Raw genomic sequence first — 25,578 nt, forward strand, 5'->3', positions numbered from 1 at the left:
CATCCTTAAGGTGAGAATTCCAATAACTAATAGTGACTGTTAGACCTTTTCTCTTCAGATTTGTGGTATTTTTATTACACATTTAGAATTTTCAGCATTAAAACATGTTTCTTTAGTTGTAAAGAAGCATGTGGTTTAGATCATAGTCTAAGTTTTAACAAAGTTACTCCCCAATCTTAGTTTTTTTCCTCAGTTTGAGCTCATTCAGACGAGGACTTGATCATATTTTTGGCTGTAGAACCGACATGCTTGTCGGCTGGATCTCCTAATATGATTGTGGAACATTTTAAAGGTCCACTCTGATGAAAATCATGTTTTTGGTGTATTTAACATGTTCTTGTGGCGTTTTTCCTGACATATATATGGAGCTACAACAACATTTGTTAGTTTCCTCTCCCAGGCGGACTGTGGGCAGACTGAAATGCTGCTGGAGGCTCCAGAGGGAGATCATGAAGAAGACAGAAATACAGCAGAACCACAGGGGAGTAAAGAGGAGCTGCACTCAGAAAATGACAAGTGCGGACGTCTCAGCCGCAGACATCTGAGAATGACATTAACGTGTCTGTTGTCAGCAGAGGGGACATCAGCGGGGCAGGAGGCGGGGTCGCCGAAAGTCATTCCAGTTGGCTTTCCGCTTCTTCTTCCTCTTGTTTTCACCCTGATGAATTGTTGCTGCAGGAAGCCGTCAATTGAACTTTTTTCCACACAGAGATGTGTGCAATGGAGGAGGCTCATTATAAATAGCTTTAAATGCAGTCGCCGGGGGACAACAGGAACACAGTGAACACCTTTCCTGTACAAACTGTTATTTTGAAAGACTGTTTGCACCTTGATCACTTGCTTCAAACCTGAAATAGTTTCAAAAGTAGAATAAGTGTAATTTTACAAACAGTTTTTGCATAAAGTAAAGAAAAAAAAATCTATTTTTGTTATAAGAGGTGAAAAGAATCTTAGTATTTTGAGAAAACAAACAAAAAAACAGATTATTTAGGCAATAATTAAAAAAAAACAGTAAAATAAATAAAAAAGAAGGAAATAACAGAGAAAAGCAAAGAGAAGTTAATAATGGCTCCAATATGAAATCAGTGTGACCCAGATGCTGAAGATCTTCATCTGTGAGGAAAATGACTCTGCTCCACAAACGCCCCTTTTATGAGCGAACTTCTGTCCCGATGTGAAACCTTTCCACCACACGAACAGTTCTTACGCCGCTCTGAGTAATTAGACAACAGGACAGAGCGCCCGGCGGCAGCTGTCACCAAGTCTTTTCTCTGGCTGTCACAGTGATCCTGCGGCTCAGCCTTCAAGATGTCTTTACGCTTCCTAAATGATTCATGAGGGACGGTCGGCTCCTCAGTCAGGTCATCGAGAGTCAGCGGAGAAGGTCGAGTCTGACCGTCTCTCATCCATTCACACTTCTGAGTCTTTTCTCCGTTTTGTGAACACTTTTCACAGTTACTGATGAACTTGTGAACTAGCATTGAAATAACAAGGGTCCGTTAATTAATTAATGATTAATTGATCAATGATTTGATCAATACTCTGTTTTTAACAATGCATTTTTTATAATTTTATCTAATGTGTGTGAGAGGTAAATGAGGTACATGTTATTTTGCTTGAAAATCAATCAAAACTTCTCCAGAAAAAACAAATCTTACTTTAATAATGCAAACTGTCTCTTATTGTGCTCAATCACTTCATCCTTAAAGGGTTTCTGGTCTCAATCAGTCAAGAAGCTGCTCTTCAAATCAACTGCAGCAGTGGATTATGGGACATGTAGTCACCACAAACCTAAAATAATCTTGTAATCTCGATTAAAATTGAACAAATCAGTAAGTCTGTTAATTAGGTTTGACAAAGTAGATTATTATCAACCGGCTGTCTGATTTGTACCATGAGCTTGGAGCATCCTTATATTTGACATCACTGCGTGAAACCTTTGAGTCTAACATTCGTCAGGACGTACCGTGACTGTTATTCCAGATGTGTTGACTGAGCATATGTAAATCAGAAGTTTTAGAAAGACTCAGAAGTTGTTTTTTTGTTGTCTGCTTGAATAATATAAAAAAATGAGGCAACCCCATAACTTCCAGATTGAAGCCAGTTCACTATCTTCCTCACATTTAACCAAATACTGCAAACTATTTGATCCTTGCAAAGATCTAAAACCTTGTTTTTAGATATTCAAGATTTGATTTTTTTTTTACTTCTCTTTCCGCCACAATTTTTCTCAAAATCAGTTGAGTTTTTTTCATCTCATTAGAATCTAGAAATAATAAAAAGTATTAAAATGTGTCAAAATCCTTTGTACTCTTGAAAAAAGAAAAACTTGATTTAAGACTCGAAAAAACTCAAACTGCATCTCAATTTTTGGTTTAATTTTAAAGGACATTATTTTAATGTTTTTCATTATTTTAAAAGCAAAAATTTTGATTTATGTTCTAAGTAAAAGTGATAGTTTTAGATGTTAAATGTGACTAAGGTTGTGTTATCATTTTTGTTTACATTTTGTTCTAAAATGAGTCAATCCACTTATGACAAACTTTTCGTCACTGTAATCAAAATAAAAAACAATTAGTAACATAATAACTCAAAAAATATAAGACATTCGCTTGGAATAATAAATGATTTCTTTTGGGCGCTACAACATTCAAGATTTTTTAAGTTTAGTTTTTACGTTTTTAATGCTTGTTTGGAGCTCCTTGTTTATTTTGATTTCTGATTATAAAAAATCTTGTTTATTAAAAATTATCTGTTGCATGAACACTTATTTTTACTATTTTCTAATGGTTTTCTTCTTAAAATTATTGGTCTTTTCCTATTTTTAGGCAACATATTTTTACAGTGTGTGTAATATGGACCTACCAATGGTTCACATGACCACACACTTCATTTCTTTTTTATTTTACAGGGACTTTAAGCTGATTATAGGCAATCGCCTTGATACTTTAATTCTGCAGTGTTTTATATTACTTCTATAAAATATTACTCAACCTTGATGAGAAGCTGCACGTTTTCTACTGTAAAACATGATTAAATCATGTAACAATTAGGGGTTTTGGGAAAAATCAATTCGGCAATAAATCACAATATTTAATTTGGCGATACTTATATCAATTCAAAATGATGACAAGATGATATTTAATTATATATGAGCGTTCTTCAGCGTCTTACTTTTGTTCTCCACTTACACAACACTAATTTTCTTTCCAACACCGCAACCAGAATAACACCAACTTCGTAGTTTTTGTTCTTATGCGACATAGTTTTACTTGGTTTTGTCTTGGGATGGGTACAGAACCGAAATTCTGTGCCACGTTGCTGCCAGTATCATATAAAAACATGGATTGTGAAGCTTTTGCTCAGAAAAGAACGAGTGAAGGAAAAATAAGTGAAATTTTGTTCTGGTAAAGTCTTGGATAAATCGTGACATGTATCGCGATACATATGGTATCACAAAACACACACCCCTAGTAAAAATGAATGCGAAACAATGAATGAAAGCCAATTTTTCACACAAGAAGCTGCAGTTTTGAAGCTTTACTTGAACACATTATCCAGACATTTTATTCAACTCTTCACCGAGTCACGCCGCCAAGTCCAACGTTTCACAACAAACATCATCTGAGGCCTTTTGGCACAACGTGCAGCGTGTGGGTGCATTTCAAGTGTGGTTTGTTGCCAGGCAGGTTGCAGGTCAATCAATCTGAAAAGGGAAAAAAAAGATCTCAAAAATATAAATTGAACGCTCCACTACAGCGAATAGATCCATCCTACATCATTAGAAGTTGTTTTACACACTAAATGTGCTTTGATCGATGGCAATTCTCAACAGGGTTGTGCAGCTTTTTGACTTCTTTGTAGCTGAAATGTTTGTTATGTGTGTGTGGTTTCAGCCTGGGACCTGATCCATCTGCATGACTTCACAACAGAATCAAATGTCTATTTTTCAGTATCACGTGTATAAATCAAAGGTCTGAGTATCTGTTCGGTTGCATTGTTTATCCCTTTTACTGTAAAAGTTTGTAACATAAAACCATTTAGTCCAGTTTGTCAGTCACTTTTTCCTTTTCCATCAGAGTCTGGTTTAGATCATCAACATAAATGAGATTTGGATGAACTCAGGACGTGTTTCAGTGTCAATCAGCTCCTCCACGTCCTTTAAATAGTAAATAATTCCTCCGTAGCTCAGAAGAAGAGATCCTTTGGTCGCTGAAGATGAAAACCTTTGTCTCCGGTGTGTCCCTTAAACGATCCCCTCGCTGCGCTTGCTCCTCCACACCACCAGGGCCGTCATGAGCAGGGTCACCAGGATGGGTACCACGATGAAGGGACCCAGGATGCGGTTCGGAGGGTCTTTGAGAAGTCGCCCCGACAGCGAGCAGTTGTGGAAGTAGTATCGGTGGACTTGGATGAAGAACTCGTCCACCATGCGGTTGGGCCAGTAGCAGTTCATTCCCTGAGCCACAACGTATGTGCAGTTTGTCAGATCGCTGTAGAGTCTGCATGTGGAAGACAAAGACACAACAGATGAGACATTTATTTAGTTTTAATTTTCTTTGTCAAAAATGGTTTTAATATACATATAAAAAGCACTTCATTATCCAAAGAGATATATTTACACAAAAAAGAGAAAAAAAATCATTTCTTTGCTCTCAAATTTATAGATACATGCTCTAGATCAATTACATTTTTATGTTCATGTTATGTTTAGTCAAATTTTAAATAAAAAAAAGCACTTTATAATCCAAAAAAAAGAGGGGAAAAAAAAGACTTTTCACTTTTTAAAAATATAATAGATGATTACTTTAGATCAATTACACTTTTCTGTTTAAATGTTAAACATTCTGGAGAAGTTATAAGGAATTACCTAAAACTCTTAAATTCAAAATATACATTTTTTTAAGACTTTTTTGTCCAATAGAAGCTGAAAATTTAGCTCTATTAAATGAAGTAATATGAAAAGCACTTCATGATCCAAAAATAGAAAATGTACATACAAATAAAAAAAAGTCATTTTGCCCTCTCTTTCCAAGATATAAGAAATGCATGCTTTAGATTAATTAAATGTTTCTGTTTTAATGTCAAACATTCTTGACATTAAGACAATCAAAAACTGTTAAATTTAAAGCATTCAGCTTTTTTGGCATGTTTTTTATTCAATTGAAGCAGAAAATGTGGCTTTAGTCAAATTTTAAGTTACAATAAAAGGACTTCATGATTCAAAAAGGAACATTTACACACAAAAAAATTTGGAAACTTTTTTTTTTTTCCCTCTTCAAATACATTTTTCTGTTTCGATGTTAAAACAGTCTTTAAAAGTTTCTAAGAATCCCCTGTAACTGCTAAACTCAAACAATTTTTCTTTGTAATTTAGTCAATGTCATGGATGGTGGTGTAGGACCCAAATGCAGGAGACAGGACACGGTGGCAGAAACTCAAACGCAACAAAACCAGGCGAACAAACCATGACGTAACAGAACAGAGCAGATAACCAGACGAAACTGAAACCAGACACTTACATACTCTGAGGTTGATTAACTAAATGAAGACAGCTGTGGATGATCAACGTGAACATGGTGAGACTGATGAGGAAAACGGAGCATGACAAAACCGAAGCACTGGATCATGATAATCAAAGCTGAAAAAAAAGTGCTTTTGTCTAATTTTTACTTATGAACAGCACTTCATGAAACCATAAAACATGGATTTTTTTTTGCCTTCACTTTTAAAAAATATGAGATTAACGTTTTAGATTAATTTTGACTTTCTGTTTTGATGTTGAAACATTCTTTAGAAGTTATTTAAGTCCCTATCCAATCATCTTTTGATTTGTAGCTCCCAGAGATATTTTAAATGTGATTGTTCCGTTTATAGCCAAAATAAACCAAAAAATACCCTGTCATTTTTGCAGTTAATTGAAATTTGCCTCCGACTTATGGGCAACCCCACTCCCTCTTTTCTCTCCCCGTTGCTGAGACCCCTCTGTTCACACCTCCCAACCTAATATGGATCTATCCATGGATAAAATGGAGCGGACCAGGAAGCTGTGGAGCTTCGACTGTAGCACCTATGTCACTGCTAGAGTTTTTCCCCCAAAGGCATTGTTCATCCTCTACCAATTCCCAACAATTTGAATAAAGAAATAACCAGAAATTCCATTTTTAACTTAATTTTCTTGATAATTGTCCTCTGTCAAGAGAAAATCCCACAAGAACATCTAAAAAAGCACAATTTTCAATGGAGTGGACCTTTAAAAATCGTCTAAAACAGTTAAACATAAAACATTCTGGATATCTCTCTTTATTTGTCTGGATCAACGTGTCTTTTTAAAAAAAAATTAATATGGTGCATCTTGGTCTTTGGACTTCTACAGTCATTTTATTTTCATTTACACTCTTGTTGGTCTGACATTTTGCAGATAAACTGTTGAACCCTCCAACTCCTGATTTGGGGTTTGAGGAGAGTAATTGCATAAAATAAAAACAACAGTTTTAGGAAATGTTTTCCATACTTTTTAATGTGTTTTTTTACTACAGAAAAATATTTCGTCTCAGTCTTTAAATGCCGCCTCAGCATGTAAAAAAGTCTTTGCTGGAAACATCTGTGTGCTGCTGGAAATTTCCTTAATGAGACCTCAGAGACCGAAGCTGCAGACCATCAAACCGGCTCTGCATACGTGCGAGTACGGCAAACCCCGCGGGATAATCCCCACTACATGATATTCTGTGACTCCCGTCACGTTACATGTAATCCACCGCCACATCGCGCCCGTTTAGTGAAATATATCTGCTCCGGCAGTGGTTTCTGATCTCACAGTCTAATAAAAGACGTTTGATGATGCTCTCCAGCACAAGGTCTTTCTTTGTGGAAGGTTTCAAGCTGTAAACAGCTCAGGGCTGTTTGGCACCAGAACAACAAGGCTCGGCCCATCTGGGTGTGTTCCTCTGCTGCTTCTTTGAAGATTTGCAAATCACTTGTGTAGGAGAGAAGATCCCGGGTCCTGCTGCCGGTCTAATGAGCGCCGAGCTTCAGAGTAAGTGACTGTGAGAGGGCACCGCGGGGTCGAAGCCGAGACACTTTGCAAGAGAGTTGCGGCTGGTTGCTGGTTCACCCCACGATGGAGGCTGGGATCAAATTCAACCCGACAGCGCACAGCTTCCACTGTGTTAGTGTTCACATGCAATTCATCAAGCTGTTGGACTCATGTTGGATAAAGCTCCTCATCAGGGAGCAAGTGTGTGACAAAACATGACCTTAAAACACAAATTCACTGACAAATTTGAGTTTTTTTCTTTGTCCCACTAACCTTTTAAACCATATTTTTGGGCAGCTTTATTTTTTGTCAAAGTGAAATACAACCATATTGTAACTTTCACATTCTAAAAATGTTTGGATGATTGCAAATCTGCTTTCACAGCTCTGTTCCTATATATGTCCATCTTAGTGTCATATTAGTCCAACTGGGCTCAAACCACAATCATTCAGTTCTCCTTCATGATCGTAATACTTCCGTGTTTTTAATCAAACCCCACCCACTTTGTCTCTACCAAACCTGAGTCTGTGATTGGTCAAAGTGCCACAATTAAGCACGAATCAGTCCAACAAGTTAAACTTTCATGCATGATGAATTGACCTGATTTGCGATAGAGTCCATGACCGGACAGGACATGAAAGCCCAAACTTCTGGTCCACGTGTGTCAGCATAGACTTCTCATTGAAACGTCATCCGCTGTTACGTTATAGCTGTTGAACAGGTGTTTGGTACAACCTATTAGCCACAGCATGCACATAAAAAAATTGTAAATGCACATTTTGGCTCAATGGGCCACCGAGAACTCTACGATCTTAATATTTCCTGCGGACCATCTGCATGCCCCAATTAGGTTTCCCCATTTTTTAACAGGACGCAGACAGCCCTTACTTGAATAGCGCTTTACTACCTTCTTAGAAGGCACCCAGGGTGCTTTACAATTACAGTTCTATTCACACAGTGATGTCGGCTCCACTGCCAAACACTGGTGCCAACCTAAAACCACCAGGAGCAATGAGAGGTTCAATCTCTCACCCAAAGACATTTTGAGACCTGGGTGGGCAAGGCGGGAACCAAACCAGTGATCTTCCAATCTGAGGTTGACCGCTCTACCTCTGCACTATGGCTGCCCCCATTAGTTGTGACTAAGAGTTAAAGGACATGTTGAGAAAAAAAATGCAGTTTTTCAAGAAACCAAAAAATGGCGTGATGACACATGGAAACAATGAATACACTCATTTAAAAAAAAACAAGGCAAAAGCAGCAGCACGGGGCAGGAGCATGATGTTCCCAGGTAGGTTGGTCTGTTTACCGAAGAGTACGACGTGAATAAGTAAAGTCTGGACCATGAATAAATAAAAGTAACACAAAGAAAAGCTCTGCTGACTGAAGAAGTCATGTTCTGAGTGACACACAGGTCTGACAGCGGGCGGAGAAAAGGTGAACAACAGTCTTTTCTGCACCGCATTACATTTTGCATGTCGAGGTTTTGCTGCCTTTTCTAAAATGTCTTAACAGGAGGAATAGAAAAGTCATACTGATTTTAGAACATTAAAGTTTGGATAAAGAGATGTGTTGTTTTGACAGATTCACACATTACCTTTACCGCACTGGAAGTAGAGCCAGGATAAAGCCAACAAAAGAAATCCTCAACTTCTACCAATTATTTCTGTGTCAAAAACTCAAAGACTTTGGAGGGCAACAATGAGGTCAAAGTCACACCTCAACCCCATCAAGAAGAACCCAGGAAATGTCAAAGTTAATCCTCAGAAACCGCATGGATGAGCTGGAACAATGAGCCATGACCGACAGAGCTAAGATCATTTTAGAACCACATACTGTAAAAAAAAAAAAAAAAAAGATCAGTAAAGTAGCTTTATAAAAATGTATGCACCCTAACACACATTTATTATGTCTTGAAGCGATCCTGTATGGAAGCAGAAAACAGCCTACCCTACTTTTTTTCTTACCGTTTTCACGTGATAATGAGAGCCACTGTCTCATTATCACGAGAAAAAGAAAGTTGTTTTCTCATGGTCACGAGATAATGAAGAATATACTTTAGGGCGACTCTCTTCCTTTCCTGCACTAAGATGCCGAGACCTAATCTGTTTTTGTTAGTTATTGAAGCCCATAACCAACACCTACAGCTTATACCAACAACAGTAAAGGAAGCAAAAGTTGTTTTTTTAAGTCTATTTTCTTAATGGAGCTACGCTCCTCAAATGCGTCAATTCCATCTCATAAACAAACTCACCTCCTGAGCAAACATGTTAAATGACAGAACCCAGAACAGACGAGTGTCTCTGCCTGTCGAACATCAGAAGAATTTATCAATTTTTAATTTATGAATATATTTGTGTTTGACATTTTCTCTGACAAACTGCTTTGTTGTGCTACAGATCGTAGAAAAATAGAGTGCTGAGTTGGACTGTTTGGGTTTGCTAATGTCCAGTGTTCAGTGAACACAGAGACGCTCGTAAGCCATTGGTTCTGTTATTAAACCTGTCGTCGAGGGGTTTTAGGGGAAAAAAGGGCGAGACGCTGGTGTAAGAGGCGAAGCGTAGATCCACTAATAAACAAAATAATAGACTAAAGGACAACTTCTGTGGAGTGTTTTTTTCTGCTGTTTTTGTTGTAAACCCAAAAAAATAAGGGACTTAAAATGGTCCAACTGTCAGCGTCTCAGCACGAGAAAGGGAGAGAGGGATGCTATCTCGTTATCGGTGTCTTGTGATAATGAGATAGTGGATCTCATCATCACGAGAAAACGGTAAAAAAAAGTAGGAATTCAATTTTTCTTTCTTACTTCTTGAGTGAAAATTTCACCAAAACCACATACTCCAAAACTCACCAAAATGTTGAGCGCACCTAGTACCAGGTGAAGATGAAATTTAGACATACAACCCCCCCCCCCAATTTTGTGGCAAAGTGTGAAATTTGCCGATTTTCACAATATGGGAAAAAAAATACTTTTGGTTGAGCAATTTTCATTAAATTTCACACATATATGCCACAAGACAAGGTCTAGAACCACTGCCAAAGTTTTATTGACTTTTGACCTTGGAAAGATGCTGACGTTTTAAAAGCTCAAAAAAAAAAAAAAAATCACTGCAACTTCTCATAGAGATTTTGATCCATCACCTCCTAACTCCTCCAGCATCATTGGGAAGCTACTTGGTAAAAATAGCAGGAAATAAACTTTGTAGAATTTAAATGGTGTTAGCATGGCAAGCTAGCAAAATTGATGTTGCGCTGTTGCGCGCAACCTTTATTGGAATATTGTAAAAACCTCAGTTGTCTAGGAAATCCCAAAATTTACTTTTGATGATTCTTCTAAAAATTATATAGACTTATTTGTCAACCCCAGGCGACCAAAATATAAAATGGTTGCTATGGAGATAAACCAATAGAAAAGTCATCATTTAAAGATTTCCATGAATTTGTCATGCAAAGCTTTGACCAGGGTAAAAGAGGTGCTTCTAGCTTCTTCAACCAATCTGTTCATTATCTGTAGAAGATATCTTCAAAAGTATGACTAAAGAAATTAAAATCAATATTTTTAATGTAATTTAAGATTGATGAAATTGTTTCAGATGATGGGATCATGCAACAGCTGGAATGGTTTTAAGCTCCCATACAGCCTGGATCAGAACCAAAAAAAAAGCCAGTCAAAAAATAAATAAAAGGGTGGCTGGATGTGGAAACTGTCCTGACAGTTTTCCAAGCTGTCAAATAGAAGCAGATCTTCATTACTGGCACCCAGCATTGAGGGTTTGTGGGAGAAATCCCTCCCTCCATCCCCAAAAAGAAGAAAGGAGCAGATTCCTCCATCTCCAACCAAGGAAATCCAAAAAAGAAAGAACCAGGCTGAGCTGTCACCAGCGAGCACATCAAATGAACTGTTCTCTTTATTTGTACTTTGTTGTTGAGCTAACTCCCAGCACCCCCACCAATCACACACAACCCCCCCATGGCCTGCGTGAGTCATTTTCTGTCTGCATAGGAGCAAAAGTGCTAAAACACTTTGTGAAGTTTGAAGGTTGGATTGCTTTCCTATATCTTTTTGGGTCAATTTTGGCACTTAGACAAAGTTGTGTGTGTGTGTCTGCACGCCCATGCACACACACAGTTGTCACAGTTTCTTTTTTCTCAGCTCGGATTTTCCACACTTTCCTCTCGCCCTCTGTGCCAGCTTCATATCGGTGTTATGATGTGAACGGATGGAGTTTGAGCTGATCTTTATTTTGCAAATGTGTGTGCAGATATACCTATTCCGACTCTGCACATCTTCTAGTTGGAATCATTTATTCAATCAAAATGTTACTGCAGAACTTGAAATCTAAATGTATTCTGCCCCATAACATTTGAGAATTAGATGTCTGCCAATTTAACTTTTCATAAAAATGTGTCCATAAACGAGAAGCTTCTGATGCGTGCTACTATCAAAAGCCTCATAGAAGCATTGACCATTTATCTAACTACAATATATGAAAGACAAAGATGATGTTGAGAGATCATGCTTTATTTAATTAAAGCATCAGTAATTTTGTCTTCATGTCTGGGTTCATGAGATCATTCAGAGATTCTCCCGGTACAATACGGTTCAGATCTATTGCTGGAGCTGCAGTTGAATGATGGACGCTTTCAGCGGTACTTCTGTCTTTCTGTGGCCCAGTTTGATGACTTACTTTTGTGGAGATTCTCCAATATTTTCTCGCTTTTTTTTTTTACACAATTTTCCATCATTCGGACATTGTTGTTGTTTTCCTTTTGGATTTACTCATTTTTATTTTGTATGTACACTTTTGATCTGATGTAAAGCAAAGCCATTTGATCCCAGTTTCATTGTAAATGAATAGAAAGTAAGTATTTTGTCCACTTCCAGGTATAATTTGTGTAATAAAATGAAAAAAAAAAAAATCAGTAAAAAAGAAGCTGTGTTAGACTAAAAAGATGGACATCAACAATTTTAAAACAATCACAAAAAACAGTTTTGAATGTAAATTATTAGAGCAAAAAAGGCTCTGGACTATTAAGGTTCAACAACCAAAGAGGAATAATTCTCTGCTACCAGATGATGTGAAAACAGGATATCTGTGAGAGTGGGCACCACTGATTTACAAACACGAACAAACATGCGATCAATAAAGTTAAATTCACCTGAAGCGAATCAGGTTTGTGACCAGGTCAGGTTCAGCTGCTCTAGTGGGACGAGGTTTGATCTGAGGCTTCAAGATACGTGAGACTCGATGGGTAGGAAGTATTCCTGACTGAAAGGATTACTTCTCTAGTTGCAGCTGTAATATTGTGGAGAAAACCAACCACCCGCGGCGTCATGGCTGATCCGGATATGCTTATCTTATAGGTTAACCCAAGGACGTCTAAGTACACCAGTACTTTACTCTAAATTGTATTTTTTCTTTCAAATCCAGATTTTTTTTTTCCTTTTAATCATTTTATCTATTTTTTTTATGCTTAAATTGATTTTCTTAATTTCTTATAGAATCTACAGATGTTATCTTGAATCAAATTAGAATAATTGCACTTAGATGTGTGCTGCTGGTGCAAAAACACCCAAACAGCATGATTTTGATCAACCAGATCAGATAAAATAAGCATCGTCTAGTTTGGGAATATATTTAGGACATTATTTAAGATAATTAGACTGTTTTGGCTCTCAAAAAACATGATAGAATAAAAACACAAACATCTCAATCTTCAAATAATCCCAGGACTAATAACAATTTTGGGACAATTACTAGATAATTGCTGTTTTTTCCTGTGAGACGAAGAATACAAACTGCTCCGTGTTCTATCACGACTCAGTGCTTCCATCATGGCGGGCTAATCAAGAATATGAAGATCCTTGTCCTAATTCTATCAAAGATGCGTCGAGGCTTCGGGCGTTCAGAAATCCAGGCGATGCTGGATGTTATTCACTCATTAGAGCCGAGAAAACATACAGACATCCGTTTATAATCACCGAGTCATCAGCCGTTTAATCACACTGCTCTGCAGAGAGGGAAGCTTAACTAACTTTCAGCACTATTTAGCTCGCTGGATTCATCTGGGCCGGCTTTGAAAGTTAAATCCGTGTGAAAAAATGCAGCCCTGCATGACTTCCTGACCGAAACACCCTCCAACCATCCCACAGAAAATAAAGTTATTTTTAACTATTGGGGACAAAAACATTAAAGGAATTATGAGTTCAAAGAAGACAATTAGTCTTGCAGACTGTTTTCAGACTCCTTACTCTGCTGCATGTCTGGACTGCGAGTTCGAGGACTTGCATCCTGTGCACGGATCAGTGTCAGCAAACCTGATGTGCTTCTGGCCTAGAAATCTATTTATGCATCAGGTGAACCCACATTTCCAACAAGCTCTTTGAAGAAGCTCAGACTATCCAGTCATTAAATCCTGAAAGTCAGAGGAGGACTAAAGGGATTGAGGAACCCAGACAGACTCTGGTTCATTTCTGACACCAGAAATTCAGCAGGGGGTTCCTAATTACAGACCTGAGATTTAAAAATAAATATGAATACGAAACCACACCACAGACTTCAAGCTGTTTGTAGCATCCCACATCAAACATATTATAGGATTATTTTGACTGAAACGTTGAATCGACTTAATGGATTAATATTCCTATGATCCAACCAGATTGATTCGTCTGAGAATTATTAATGAAGTTATTAATGGAATTGATCTTTACTATTACAAAATTGTTTCAAAATTATATAAATCGATGATCGATCTTGGACGATAATACCTGGATTGAGACATTGTAGTTTTATTTGTCCATTACATAAAAACATTACAGTGTGATGTTGATCAACATCATTACAGTCCAATGTGTGGAAACACTGAATTTTGCAAATACATGATCATACAGTTTGGTAGAACGTTCTAATTCTGGATTATTTTGATATGGAAAAACAAAAACTTCATAAAACTAAAATGTGAATGGAATTGACATCAATTCTTGTTTACTTGTTTGTACACATATTTAATTTATACCTGATTTTCTTGCAAGAATAAAAAATAATCTGGAAAATTTCACCTTTACTAAATAGTACCAGGTATTCATCTCTGAGTCACACTGGTGGAAGTTTTGGCTAAAGATTTTCAAATTGTTCAAGATGAACCAATATCGACGATGAATTGTATCAGCTACCAAAATTAGAAAATGAATTAAATCTTTTATACAGATCGCCTAAAGTACTAGTTTAAAAACAGATTTTTTTTTTATCTCGTCAACGATTGCAGGAAGTGAATATCTAATCAATACGAGCGTTCTATGACGTCTATTTATGACTCAACTGTGTTCTGATGATGAAAACATTGACGGTTTATTAAAAAGATTTACATTTAAACATTTTTTTCCTGTAAAAATTGTACGAACGCAATGCATTATGGTCTATATTCGGGATTCTAATGAGCATCGATGAACACTTGTTGTTAGACTTCTGCAAAGACTTCTGGGAAGTTTCTAGCGCACTTGATATTGGAATTTCAAGGCGAACGCACTATATAGTGCAGAATGTAGTGACTATTGAAGGAATTCGTACATGGCTCTTTTCTTTGTTGGCTCAGTGATATCAACATGTTATAAGCAGTTACTAGGAATTAATCTGATTAAAATTAATATGTGCTCCAGTCTATGCATCAAATTGGTCTCAGTTGGTTTGACAGATGCAATGTATAATTATAGTTCCATTCGGGAGGGGTCAAAACATAATTTCTTGCATCACATAGAGTATCAAAACTCATAAAAGTACATTCTTTCAAACTTAACAACTTCAAACCACAATATTGCATGAATAGTTTCCAAAATCACAATCTGTAGCTCATTAATTTGGTGTAACTGGGCTCAAATATGCTTATTAGTTAAAAATAAAAAAGAAATTGTTGATCTTTGAGTAGAAATATGAATTGTTGCATGCTATGTCAGCAGAACTGTATGAAATATAAATAACACAAGTATAAATGAAAGGTAAACCTAAAATTTTTGTTTTAATTTATTTTTCAATGAAGCATTTCTAAAACTGCAGGGAAAAAAAATTAAAAAAACATGAAAATTCTAGATTATTCAAGGTCTTGAAGTTGAATAAAAACATTTTATTTCAATATCTTGATGACAACATGTTGCAAAACAACTTCATTTGGTTTCACTAAGTACCAAAAAATGAAAAGTAAAATAACAAAAACTATAGCAGCCCAACCATGAGTTTGTACATTAATTTGTTTTTTTGTATTTTCTTTGTTTAAAAAAAGTTTTGTTTTTCAAAATAAAAGAAAACATCCTTCCATTTAATAAACCTTTCTCATCCCGTTCATGACCGTGGTGTTGCTGGAGCCTATCCCAGACACAGATGGGTAGAGTTCACACTGGGTGGTTTAAAATACACTATTTTCAACATATTTATACTTCAAGGTGATACTAGTAAAATGTCAGAGATTTTTGGATAATCTCTTCTAAAACTGTACACTACAATTTATATTTGTTTTTGGCCTTTTCTCACTCATCAGTAACTTCACCGGGAGAATTCCACAGATTATAACCATAATTTTACATTTACTAACTATAAAGTAAGTGTTTAAAGATGATCTACCAATAAAAAGTATTTATTTTACTCACTACAAACCACAACTTTCTTTAACGAGTTCACGAGGAGCAGCGTTTAAATCGTGTTGAACTCAACTGGGACGCTCCATCAAAGACTCCTCTCCATACATTTCCTCGGGTTCCTGACGCGCTTCCACGGATTTACGGGAGTAAACAGACGAGCGTTTCTGATCAGCTGTTGTGATCTGCGCCGCGGTCCTCGGGCGTGCTCATGCAGCCGAGCGGAGGCGACTGATATCAAAACCCCCTTTGAACCCGTTCGTAGGATGTATATTAGACACTTTTCTTCCAACGTCTTCTCAGTAGTTTTTCTCTACACAGTTTGAGAAATATTATCTACAGCAGTCCTCCTCAAGGTCTGTCATTCTTAGAAAAGACACATAAAACCTTGTATATGAGCATAAATATGGAAATCTGGACTAAATAGGAGCATGGAAGGAAATGATTTGGGCATCTAAATGTTTGTATTAATCAAGGACATCAATTTTTGATGTAGTTTTCTCCTAGATTAAGATAATTATGGAAGTATGTAAAAAGTAGTGCTGTCAATCAAAGCATTAATCAGATTAATTACATTTTTGGATTATAATTTATCACGATTAAATTGCAGTGTTTTACCAGGTAAATTTTAGATGAAAATATTGAGCTTTTGAACAAAAACAGGCCAAAGAGAAATGTTTTCCTTCATTTCTATTGCCTGATTTTTTAAACTCATAAAGTGTTTACCCAGATATCTCAAAAGTGTAATTTGTGAGCACAAAACACATCAGCAGTAATATAAGCAGAACTCTAAAGACTTTTATGTCTGCAGAATTACTCCAAGAATGCAAAGATACTGGCATAAGAAACTGTTTCTGCACTTTAAATGAACTTGAACCATGGTCCAAGTGAATACTCAATTCTGATTGGCTGCTGGGTGTGGATGCACAATATATGTCTATGCTGCAAACCTTTAAAAAACAAATAAACATATAGATAAAGGAAGTTCCAGTCATATAGCTCAATTGTTCTATATCACTACGCTGGATTCTTTAAAACAAACTTGTCTTCATCTTCTGGACAAAAACAAGCAATAAGAGGTGAAATTTCTCTCTGAACTGATGCTTTATTTAACCTATCATGATGATCAGCATTTATATCGCTTTCTTTTCTTGCTGCAGTCAAGGCCCAGCGACATGTTGTCGTGTCAGACCATGGATCAAATAGCCCGCTTTTTGTGAAAAAGCGATCTAAACCAGAAAAATAAGAATAAGGTACTAAAAAAATATGGTTTAACATTTTTTTTTTCTTTTGCAATTGACTATATAGTATAAATAGGATAATACCTAACGAAGTGTGCATTATCAGAAATTAACACACACCGTGGAATCCTGATCGTCCAACACGAAGCTGAAGACGTTTCTTTGAGAGGTGTAATTAATTTGTGTTGATACATTTCAACGCATTCATTTTTTTGATTAATCATTAATGTGTTAACATTGACAGCCCTAGTAAAAACATATTTTGTGAGGAAAAGGTTTATAGGTTTCCAGATGCCCTGGATTTTAAAGATAATTGGACACGATGCTCACTACTTTTTCTTTCGTTTTTCTATGACGTCACCGATTTCACGAAGGGAAAAAAATGAATAAAAACGAACATTTTGCGACATTTATTTATGACTCTAATGTGTTCTTATGGTGAAAATGTGGTTGGTTTATTCAAATATTACATTTAAACACGTTTTTTTTTTGTTTTAATTTGTTCAACTGCAGTGCATTGTGGTCGATATCCACTAATCTAGTGACCATCAATGTACACTAATTTTTCGCAACGACTTCTGGGAAATTTCCAGTGCACTCGACTTTGAATTAGTAGATTCGGACAGCACTAAAAATGGCAAACACACTACATAGTGAGTAGGGGGGAATTTGGACACAACTTCAGAGCTGTCTCCCCCTCTGGTCACTGGCGGGAGTCATCTCCGGAGTACTACATCTCCCATCAACCCCAGCGCACACTCCCCAGATGCCGCTCAGCTGACTCTCTTGCCAATCACTCATAGAACACTCAAGCAGTCCTCAGAGCCTGACTCAGTGCGAAGTATTGTTTGTGCCACTCTACCTGCATTACCGAGCGTTTCATTCTGGACCTGATTTTCTGTTTCTGACTCGGCTTATTCTCTGATTGCCTGCCCTGACCTTCATCTGGACTATATACTCTCTTCTTGGTTGATCCCATACCTGTGACTGACCCTGATTTAGCTTTGTGGACTTTTAGCTGTCTGAACGAATAAACCTGCTGTACGTGGAACCAAATGTCAGTCAGTATGTCGTTGAACTAATATTTATGTCACAAACGGGCAATGTAATTGGGTTTTTTGTAATAAACCATTTTTATCCCTAAATTTACCCTTTAGGGCAGTTGTGATTCAACCCTTAGGTACAGCCTGAGTCCTCCATTTGGATGACGTCAACCTGAAGCGTCTAACTACCATCTCCACTTCCACGGTTGGACCACTTTCCAATCAGAGACGTATCCAGTGGTAAATCGAGCTTCTTCAATCTCTTGATCTACGTGTGTCTCTTCTAAGTGAGTCTCCAAACGATGGATGTCTGCTGCTGCATCCGTGAAGATGGAGTGGAGGGCGGTTGATCATTCAGCATCAGAACGGATCAAACTGGATCTGTCAAAAAAGTTCCCTCATGTCTGTGGAATGAGATGCAGAGCCGCTCATGAGAGACGGAACGACAGAAGAAGAAAAATAACAAACTTTTTATTACTCCTCCTAGCAGATCAGTATTAATGACATGAACTATTATTCATGTGCCTTTTTTTGTTTATGTGATGCAGAGACAAAACGGGGCTGATGAGTTGAAACGAGAGCCCAAAAGGGCCTGAAATTTCAGAGCTGAACCACATCTGCATCCTTTTCTCCAGCTGGAATTCTGTGTGTTTCTGTCCCAAGATGTCGCATTTTCCATCTGCTGCATTTCACTGCTAACCAGAGGCAGGCAGAACTACACAAATGACAAAACAATTACACAGTTACTTACCTCTAGTTCCAGCCCAGTCTCAGTAAAATGCGTACAAATGCCACGTTTTGGGAAATACCGTGTATAATGTACGCCAAAACCGGTTTTTGCGTGAATGTAATACACGCGGTCCTAAACGTGTTAAAATGTGTTTTCCACATTTGACACGTCCCCTGGTGGAGGCGTGAGCATCACAGACAGCCCCACAAACGAACAATTTGCTTTTCTAACCCTAACCATAACCGTAATCCTAACCTTAACCGGGAACGACGTCATTTAGAAAAGAGCCGGAGGATTTCTGACCACGTGATCAAAATGAAACCTAAACAGTCGTGTATATTGTACGCCGGCGCAACCTATTCTCTACCATTGCGTATCATATGCACGCAAAAACCGTGTTTGGCGTATATTATACACGGTATTTCAGAGTGCAAAGTCGTGGAATATGTACGCATTTTACTGAGACCGTGTTGCTAGTTCGTAATTCCAAGCTTTAGTTTGAAACAAGTTTGACAGGAGTCTGAATACAGACTCGATCTGGACCAAATGAAGTGGATTCTGTAAGTACCAAATGATTATTTCAATCTGAATACACTCTAAAGTGCATTAAAAAGCACAATGTGTTACTGGTATTTCTGTTACTTCCTTTAGTTGATGTTAAAACAAATTCCTAGTAAAATCTTCTGTTAATCTTTTGCAGAAAAAGGATGAACAATCCCAGCTGGTTTAACAAATTGGGACTATTGTGTTCAAATCTGCATTTTTTCTACCGCATAAACAAACATCTTAAGCTAATAAAGTCTCTGCAGATCCACTGTAAAGGTTTTCTGAGAGCTCTTTGGTCGTACGGCAGTCGCTGCAGCTTCACTTCAAAAGCAAAGATGTTTATTCACGCATCTGCAAGCCCAGCGGCTAACATTTATAAATCAATTAGAATGCATTCATGGGATAATCTGTGACCTTGTAAATGTTAGTCATGTCTGATATGTTAGACAGCGACGCAGTCGCATTACAGATGAAGTAAAAATCCTTCATCCAATTCAAGGGAAAACAGACGTTTTTACACAGAAGCTGCAGCAAAAATACTGATGAGCTGCTCTTTAAATGAGGAGGTTTTCCCAGAATCTAACCACAGAAAATCATTTATCATAAGCGTGGGTATTGATTTAGTAACGGCTCATGTCAGTGTAGAGGTAAACAACACTTTAAATGAAGAGATGCATTAGTAAAATGAGGAAATCTGGTTTTACTCTTCAAAATGATGAAAAATCTCTTCTCAATTGTGAATAAAAATTCTTGAATCTCCTCACAGTCCTGTCTTCTTTGCAATATTTATGCCTTTCCGAGTCTCCTTTATTCAACTTATATCAGCATCTTTGGGACTTTAAAAGCAATATTGTCATAATTACATGCCCAGCATGTAAATTGTGAACAGGTTTGTTTTCTGGCACAGACAACCTGAAGTTGGAGCCAACTTTAACAAGCTTGACTTTATCCTCAAATGCAAAGCAGACAAGGGAGTCATCTCATTACTTGGAGGGATGCAGCACTTATTTCTGTGGAGAACAGCCTGCATCAACACCAGGTTCTCATATAATGTGTTTATGCTAACACACTGCTGCTTACCTCACTCAAACCCTTGTTCATGAACAGCCATGTCACTCTTATTCATCCATCTGTTTTTTTTTTTTATTTAGGATCTATTTAGGATCTCAGGGGATGCTGGAGCCTATCCTAGCTACTGTTGGTCAAAGATGTCTTACTTCCTGGATGGTTTGTCAGTGTGTTGCAGGGCCACAAAAAGACACATTTACACTTTAAGGGCTCATTTAGAATCATAAACCTACAAAGAGTATCGAAGCATTAGGTATTTGTAAGGATAATGTAAGATACGCACAGTTTTAACGTACAGGTGATGCTGTTGCACCTAGAAAAACAATGTGCATGAACATTTTAATCTTCGAGGTCACTGAGGGGTCCACAACCTTATGTCATGCGGGCCACCTGCGTTCTCTGGATAAGTTTGCCCATTTTGCCAGTTGTGACTAAGCCAGGAGAAGGCAACCTTTAACAGTAAAAGAGCCATTTGGGCTTGTTTTCTACTGTTCAAAACCCAGAAGGAGGCGTATAGTCTTACTTTAGCTTTTAGTAAAATTTGGATTTACGTTCATTACCTTCTTTTTTTAATAAATATGAATTGTGTCTATTTTTTGTAACGAACAAAAGCAAAAAATGTAAAAAGAATCTCTCAAAATGTTTTTTTATTTTTTACGTTTTTACCTTCTACCTTAGTGGATGCCAGATTGGCCAAAAAGCGAGCTTGTTGCTTAATTACGAGCTAAACTCCAATATAGCCTAAAATTCCTCAGAAAACTGAATTAGTAAAAAAAAAAAAAAAAAAGAGTTAGCCTGTTGCTAAAATAGAAGCTAAACTCTATTATTTTCTAAAAAACCTCAGTAGATAATAAATTAGCCAAAAATGTTAGCCTGTTGCTAAAATAGAAGCTACACTCTAAATTTTTCTAAAAATCCCAGTAGATGACATATTAGCCAAAAATGTTAGCATATTTCTAAAATACTAGACTAAACTCCAAATTTTTTAAACTACTATAAAATATGAAAACATAGCCCATGAATATTTTTAAAGGCTTGTTGCTAATCTACTTAAACAGAAATTTGATAAAGAGTTAAATAATATAAATAATAATAAATAAATAATCATAATAATAATAAATAATAAATATAATAATAGATAAATAATAATTGATAAAATACATTTCTTATTGTTTTGTTCAATATTTCAATAACTATAAAGATTATATATACCAAAAATACATGCCCTGAACAAGCTGAACGTTTTGAAACAAAGAATGCTGAAAGTGTAAATATAAATGATGTTAATTAAGCAATTTTTACTTTAAATATTTACCATTATTTTTTTTTCTTTTTCAACCAGAGAGCTACCATGGAGAGATACACATGTGGCTCTGGAGCTGCAGGTTGCAGACTCCTGGACTAAACCATAAGATGATTCATCTTTTACTATTTACCCCAAAAAAAATGAATTCTTGTAATTTTTTGTATTGTGTTCAATGCAAAAATAAAAAAGGTATTCAGCCGCTTAAGCTGCACCTTCATCATCACAGTCAGCAGGACGACATAATGAACGGAAACTACTGAATGAGGAGGAACCCTCCAGTCCGCCTGCTTAACCAGCACTTAAGCCATTAGGGCTCACACCACTGGGACCTGAATTAGACTAGGAGAGCAGATGCTTTGTCATCAGGGGGCACTTAACTTTGCAAATGTTCAATGATATAAACTCATGCTCTTCTCCTGGGCTTAAAGGCTCCATTTTTCATGTCTGCCTGCAGACCTAACATTTGATCTAACTGGTCTCTGATTCTACCATTAAAGCAGAGACCTTTTTCTTTATTGATTCGCAGCGATTTCTCACACCCTGAACCTCTGCAGACCTCCAGCTTCATGCAGCACATCAGCAATTATGGTGGTTCGACTGCTGGACATGGCGGATGAGGAGAAGTGAGCAACTCCAGAACAAACGTGTTCTAGAAACAAAACATTAAAACTAAAACAGCTTTACATGTTGTACATCTTCAAAGGATTTTAATGTACTGTTCACCCTTTGATATTATGAATTTGTACATTTTTTTAGCATTTCTAAAATGCACACAAGATGTTTTTTATTTTTACAGATGGACAATTGAACATGTTATTTAGATAATTTCCAAATATATATTAAAGTACAAACAAACACAAAGATACAAAAAATCAAACTATAGTGATTCTCCTGCTTCTTTCTAAACGTTTTGTCATGGAAAAACTCACAGTTTGAAGAATTTCAGCAATCTCTAAATCAAAATGTTCACCTCGTTCAGGATATTACTGCTTGTACTTTTGCTATTGATATATTTTACAGTTTTTAAGATTTTACGCAATTTGTGTAATTTTTTTTCAGCCCCATTGAAAATGAATGGGAAATTCTTAAAATTCTTTAAAAACTTTGTGCACTTTTGAAATTTATGTTAAAAGTATAAACCTAGTTCAGGCCATAACTGCCTATACTTTTTGTTTTCTTTATTGTATTTAGGATTTTAAGCAATTTATGCAATTTTTCAGCACTGTTGAAAATAAATGGGAAATTCTTTAAATTCTTTTAATCCTTAGTGAACGTTTTGATACCAAGTTTGCTTAAGCTTCAAAATGGCACAGTGTTCAAGACATTCATGGTTGTAATTTTGGTATTCTTTACGTTTTTTTTTAGATTTTACGCAATGTATGTGACTTTTTGGTGCCATTGAAAATGAATGGGAAATGCTTTAAAAACTTTGTGCTCTTAAAACTTCAGAAATATAAGGTATCAGAACATTCTGCAAGCTCAGGACATTTCTGCATGTACTGTTGGCCTTCATATATTTAGATTTTTAAAAATAATTTTACACAAGATACGCAGTTTTTTTTTAGCCCCATTGAACTGAGAAATTCTTTGAAACCTATGCAAGTTTGGTACAAAAAATGTATCACATTCAGGACATTTGTGATTGTACTATTCATACATTTTAAAATTTTACACAATTTTTGCTACTTTAAGTAATTCTTAAACTTCTTTGTTCACTCTGACACTTTTGCAACATTGGTATCAGAACTTTCAGCACATTCAGAAGATATTTTTAAAATATAAGTTCTTCAGCATTTTCAGCAAAGAGCATTCACACTAGTATCATTGTAGGTACTGCAACTTCTCTAGTTTACTGCTGTCGCCCTGCAGAAACTATGTCCCAGAAAATGTTTTTTGATTTTGCCTAAAACGGAATAATCACTATCAAAAAGACCACCTGGAAAACCTAAAATAAACAAAAAAATGATCCAACTGAGACGTTAGAGACTCTTTCAGACTGACAATGTACAACCCTCACTAAAAGACCACAAATGTTCATCATACGGCTTCCTCAGATAGTCTTTTTTTTGTAAAATTAACCATAAGTTGCTAAAATAATCAGATGTTAAATCCACCAAACTGGCTTCAGAGAAGTTTTCAGGAAGTTAAGAGTCAACACACTGAAAAAAGTCTATGAAAGTGAACTACAATCAGACATTTAGTCACAAAAAAACCCCTTTATTAAAGATTTAACAACCCTTTTATAGTATTGCCTGAGGCACCAACACATTACATCTTGAGTTTCGTCCGCGAAACATCTTTATACATTTTGATGGATTTTTTTCCTCATGATTTTGTCCCCTTTTTTTTTTTTTTTTTTTTTTTTTATAAATAAATGAATGTATCCACATAAGTACCAGACAATTATCCTTTTTGTAGAGTGCTTAAAAAAATATAATGGATTAATTCCCTAAAACTTTTAGGAATAAAAGTGAACACAAATTGTCCTTTGAAAACTTTTGTTGCTCCACACGACTACATAAAGAGCTAAACAACTTTTTTGTGCAAAATTTCACACCCAAAAATTGAAATGGAGACAGAAAAGCATGAAGATCCTCATTTTGATGAAACGTAGCAGCACAGAGCGTGCCGGACGGGGTGGAGGATTGCTTTTCTGATGGATGTTGCTCTGCGTGAGCTACAGCGGAGCTTCACGCCCGCAGAACTTCCTTTGTGCTTTCAACCCGCCGCCGACGTCCGAGATGCAAATCTGAACGGCTCGCCGAGTCCCTCATTTTCAGGCCCAGTCGCACTCGCAGCCGTTTTCCATCTGAATCTTCAAATCTGCAGTCACTGCATGCACCGAAACGGCGCAAAAAAACATCTTTCATAAAAAACTCCAGCTTGAAAACTGAATAAATAAAAAACCCTAACAGCTGTCATTAGGACATTTGCTTGCATCTTGTATCATTTGCATTGCAAACAACAGAGCTCTGGGATTTTCTACACAGCAGTTTGATGATTAGCTCCGTCACTGAGCGAGACAGACTTTGATTGAGCAAACCAGTCTGGATGTTTCCTCCATTTGTCCCAAAACACACTTTTAATGATGAAATAAATACATTTCCAACTCATAAAAAACTTTACTTTTGAAGCTTTTTTTTAATTATTGCTTTTAATTGATAGTTTTGTGGATAATTTGTTGGATGGAATGGATTTAAATGAAGCAGTTTGAAAACTTTAAGACCGTCGGGTATAAAAGTTGGCTTGTTAGTCGTAAAACAACAAATGCTGTGACATAACCCTTTAACACTGGAGCTCCAGTGTTAATGTTCTTTGATTTACTGTAATTTTTCAACTGTTAACACGATCAATGTAATTCCAGTAGATTCTGAAGGAGAAAAGCGGCTCATCGAAAAGCGGCTTTTCTCCTTCAGAATCTACTGGAATTACATTGATCGTGTCAACTGTTAAAGTTACGCTATGTTAAAATTTTATGCTTAAGCGTCATCGATGACACCTCCGGTGTTAAAGAGTTAAAATGTGTTTTAGGACTTAAAAACAAACGAGAAACCAACAGGCTTAATGCAGTAAAGCTCCACTGAGAGGAAGCAAAAGAGCACACAAATTGTTCTTCAGAGACACTCAAATGTCATCTTCTGTGAGTTAGATGCAGTTTGCTGTATAGACGTGACCTTTTTTTTACTCAGCAAATCCATTTTTGACATTTCAATTCTTTATTTTGGGCTTTTTTCAATTTTGTTTTAAGCTTCAAGATGAAAAGTCAAATTTTCACCCAACAATTGCTCCTTTTTTCCCCCTTTTTTCTCTTTATTATGTTATTTTTTCCATAATATTTAAAGTTATCAAAGTTCAACAGTGATTTTTTCAAGAAAAATTACTGAATCCATCTAATGACTTTTTAAAATTGTTTTATATGTAAATTATTTTATCTCTGTCCCTGACATACAGAAACGTCTTCATATTTTAATTTTTTTGGATT

The 25,578-nt window shown here is 36.5% G+C and overlaps 1 protein-coding gene across 2 annotated transcripts in view; it reads right to left on the reverse strand.

Moving 5' to 3' along the window:
- Positions 1-3,241: 3,241 nt before the first annotated feature.
- Positions 3,242-25,578, reverse strand: part of ramp1 (receptor activity modifying protein 1) — a 70,082-nt gene continuing 47,745 nt past the window's right edge. For both annotated transcript variants that reach the window (XM_024285947.2, XM_024285946.2), the window contains exon 3: positions 3,242-4,502. In XM_024285947.2, the coding sequence (XP_024141715.1) occupies positions 4,247-4,502 (256 nt within the window). In that variant the 3' untranslated portion in view covers positions 3,242-4,246. The remainder of the gene's footprint in view (positions 4,503-25,578) is intronic.

The sequence above is a fragment of the Oryzias melastigma genome, linkage group LG21 (genome assembly GCF_002922805.2).
Source record: "Oryzias melastigma strain HK-1 linkage group LG21, ASM292280v2, whole genome shotgun sequence".
NCBI lineage: Eukaryota > Metazoa > Chordata > Actinopteri > Beloniformes > Adrianichthyidae > Oryzias > Oryzias melastigma.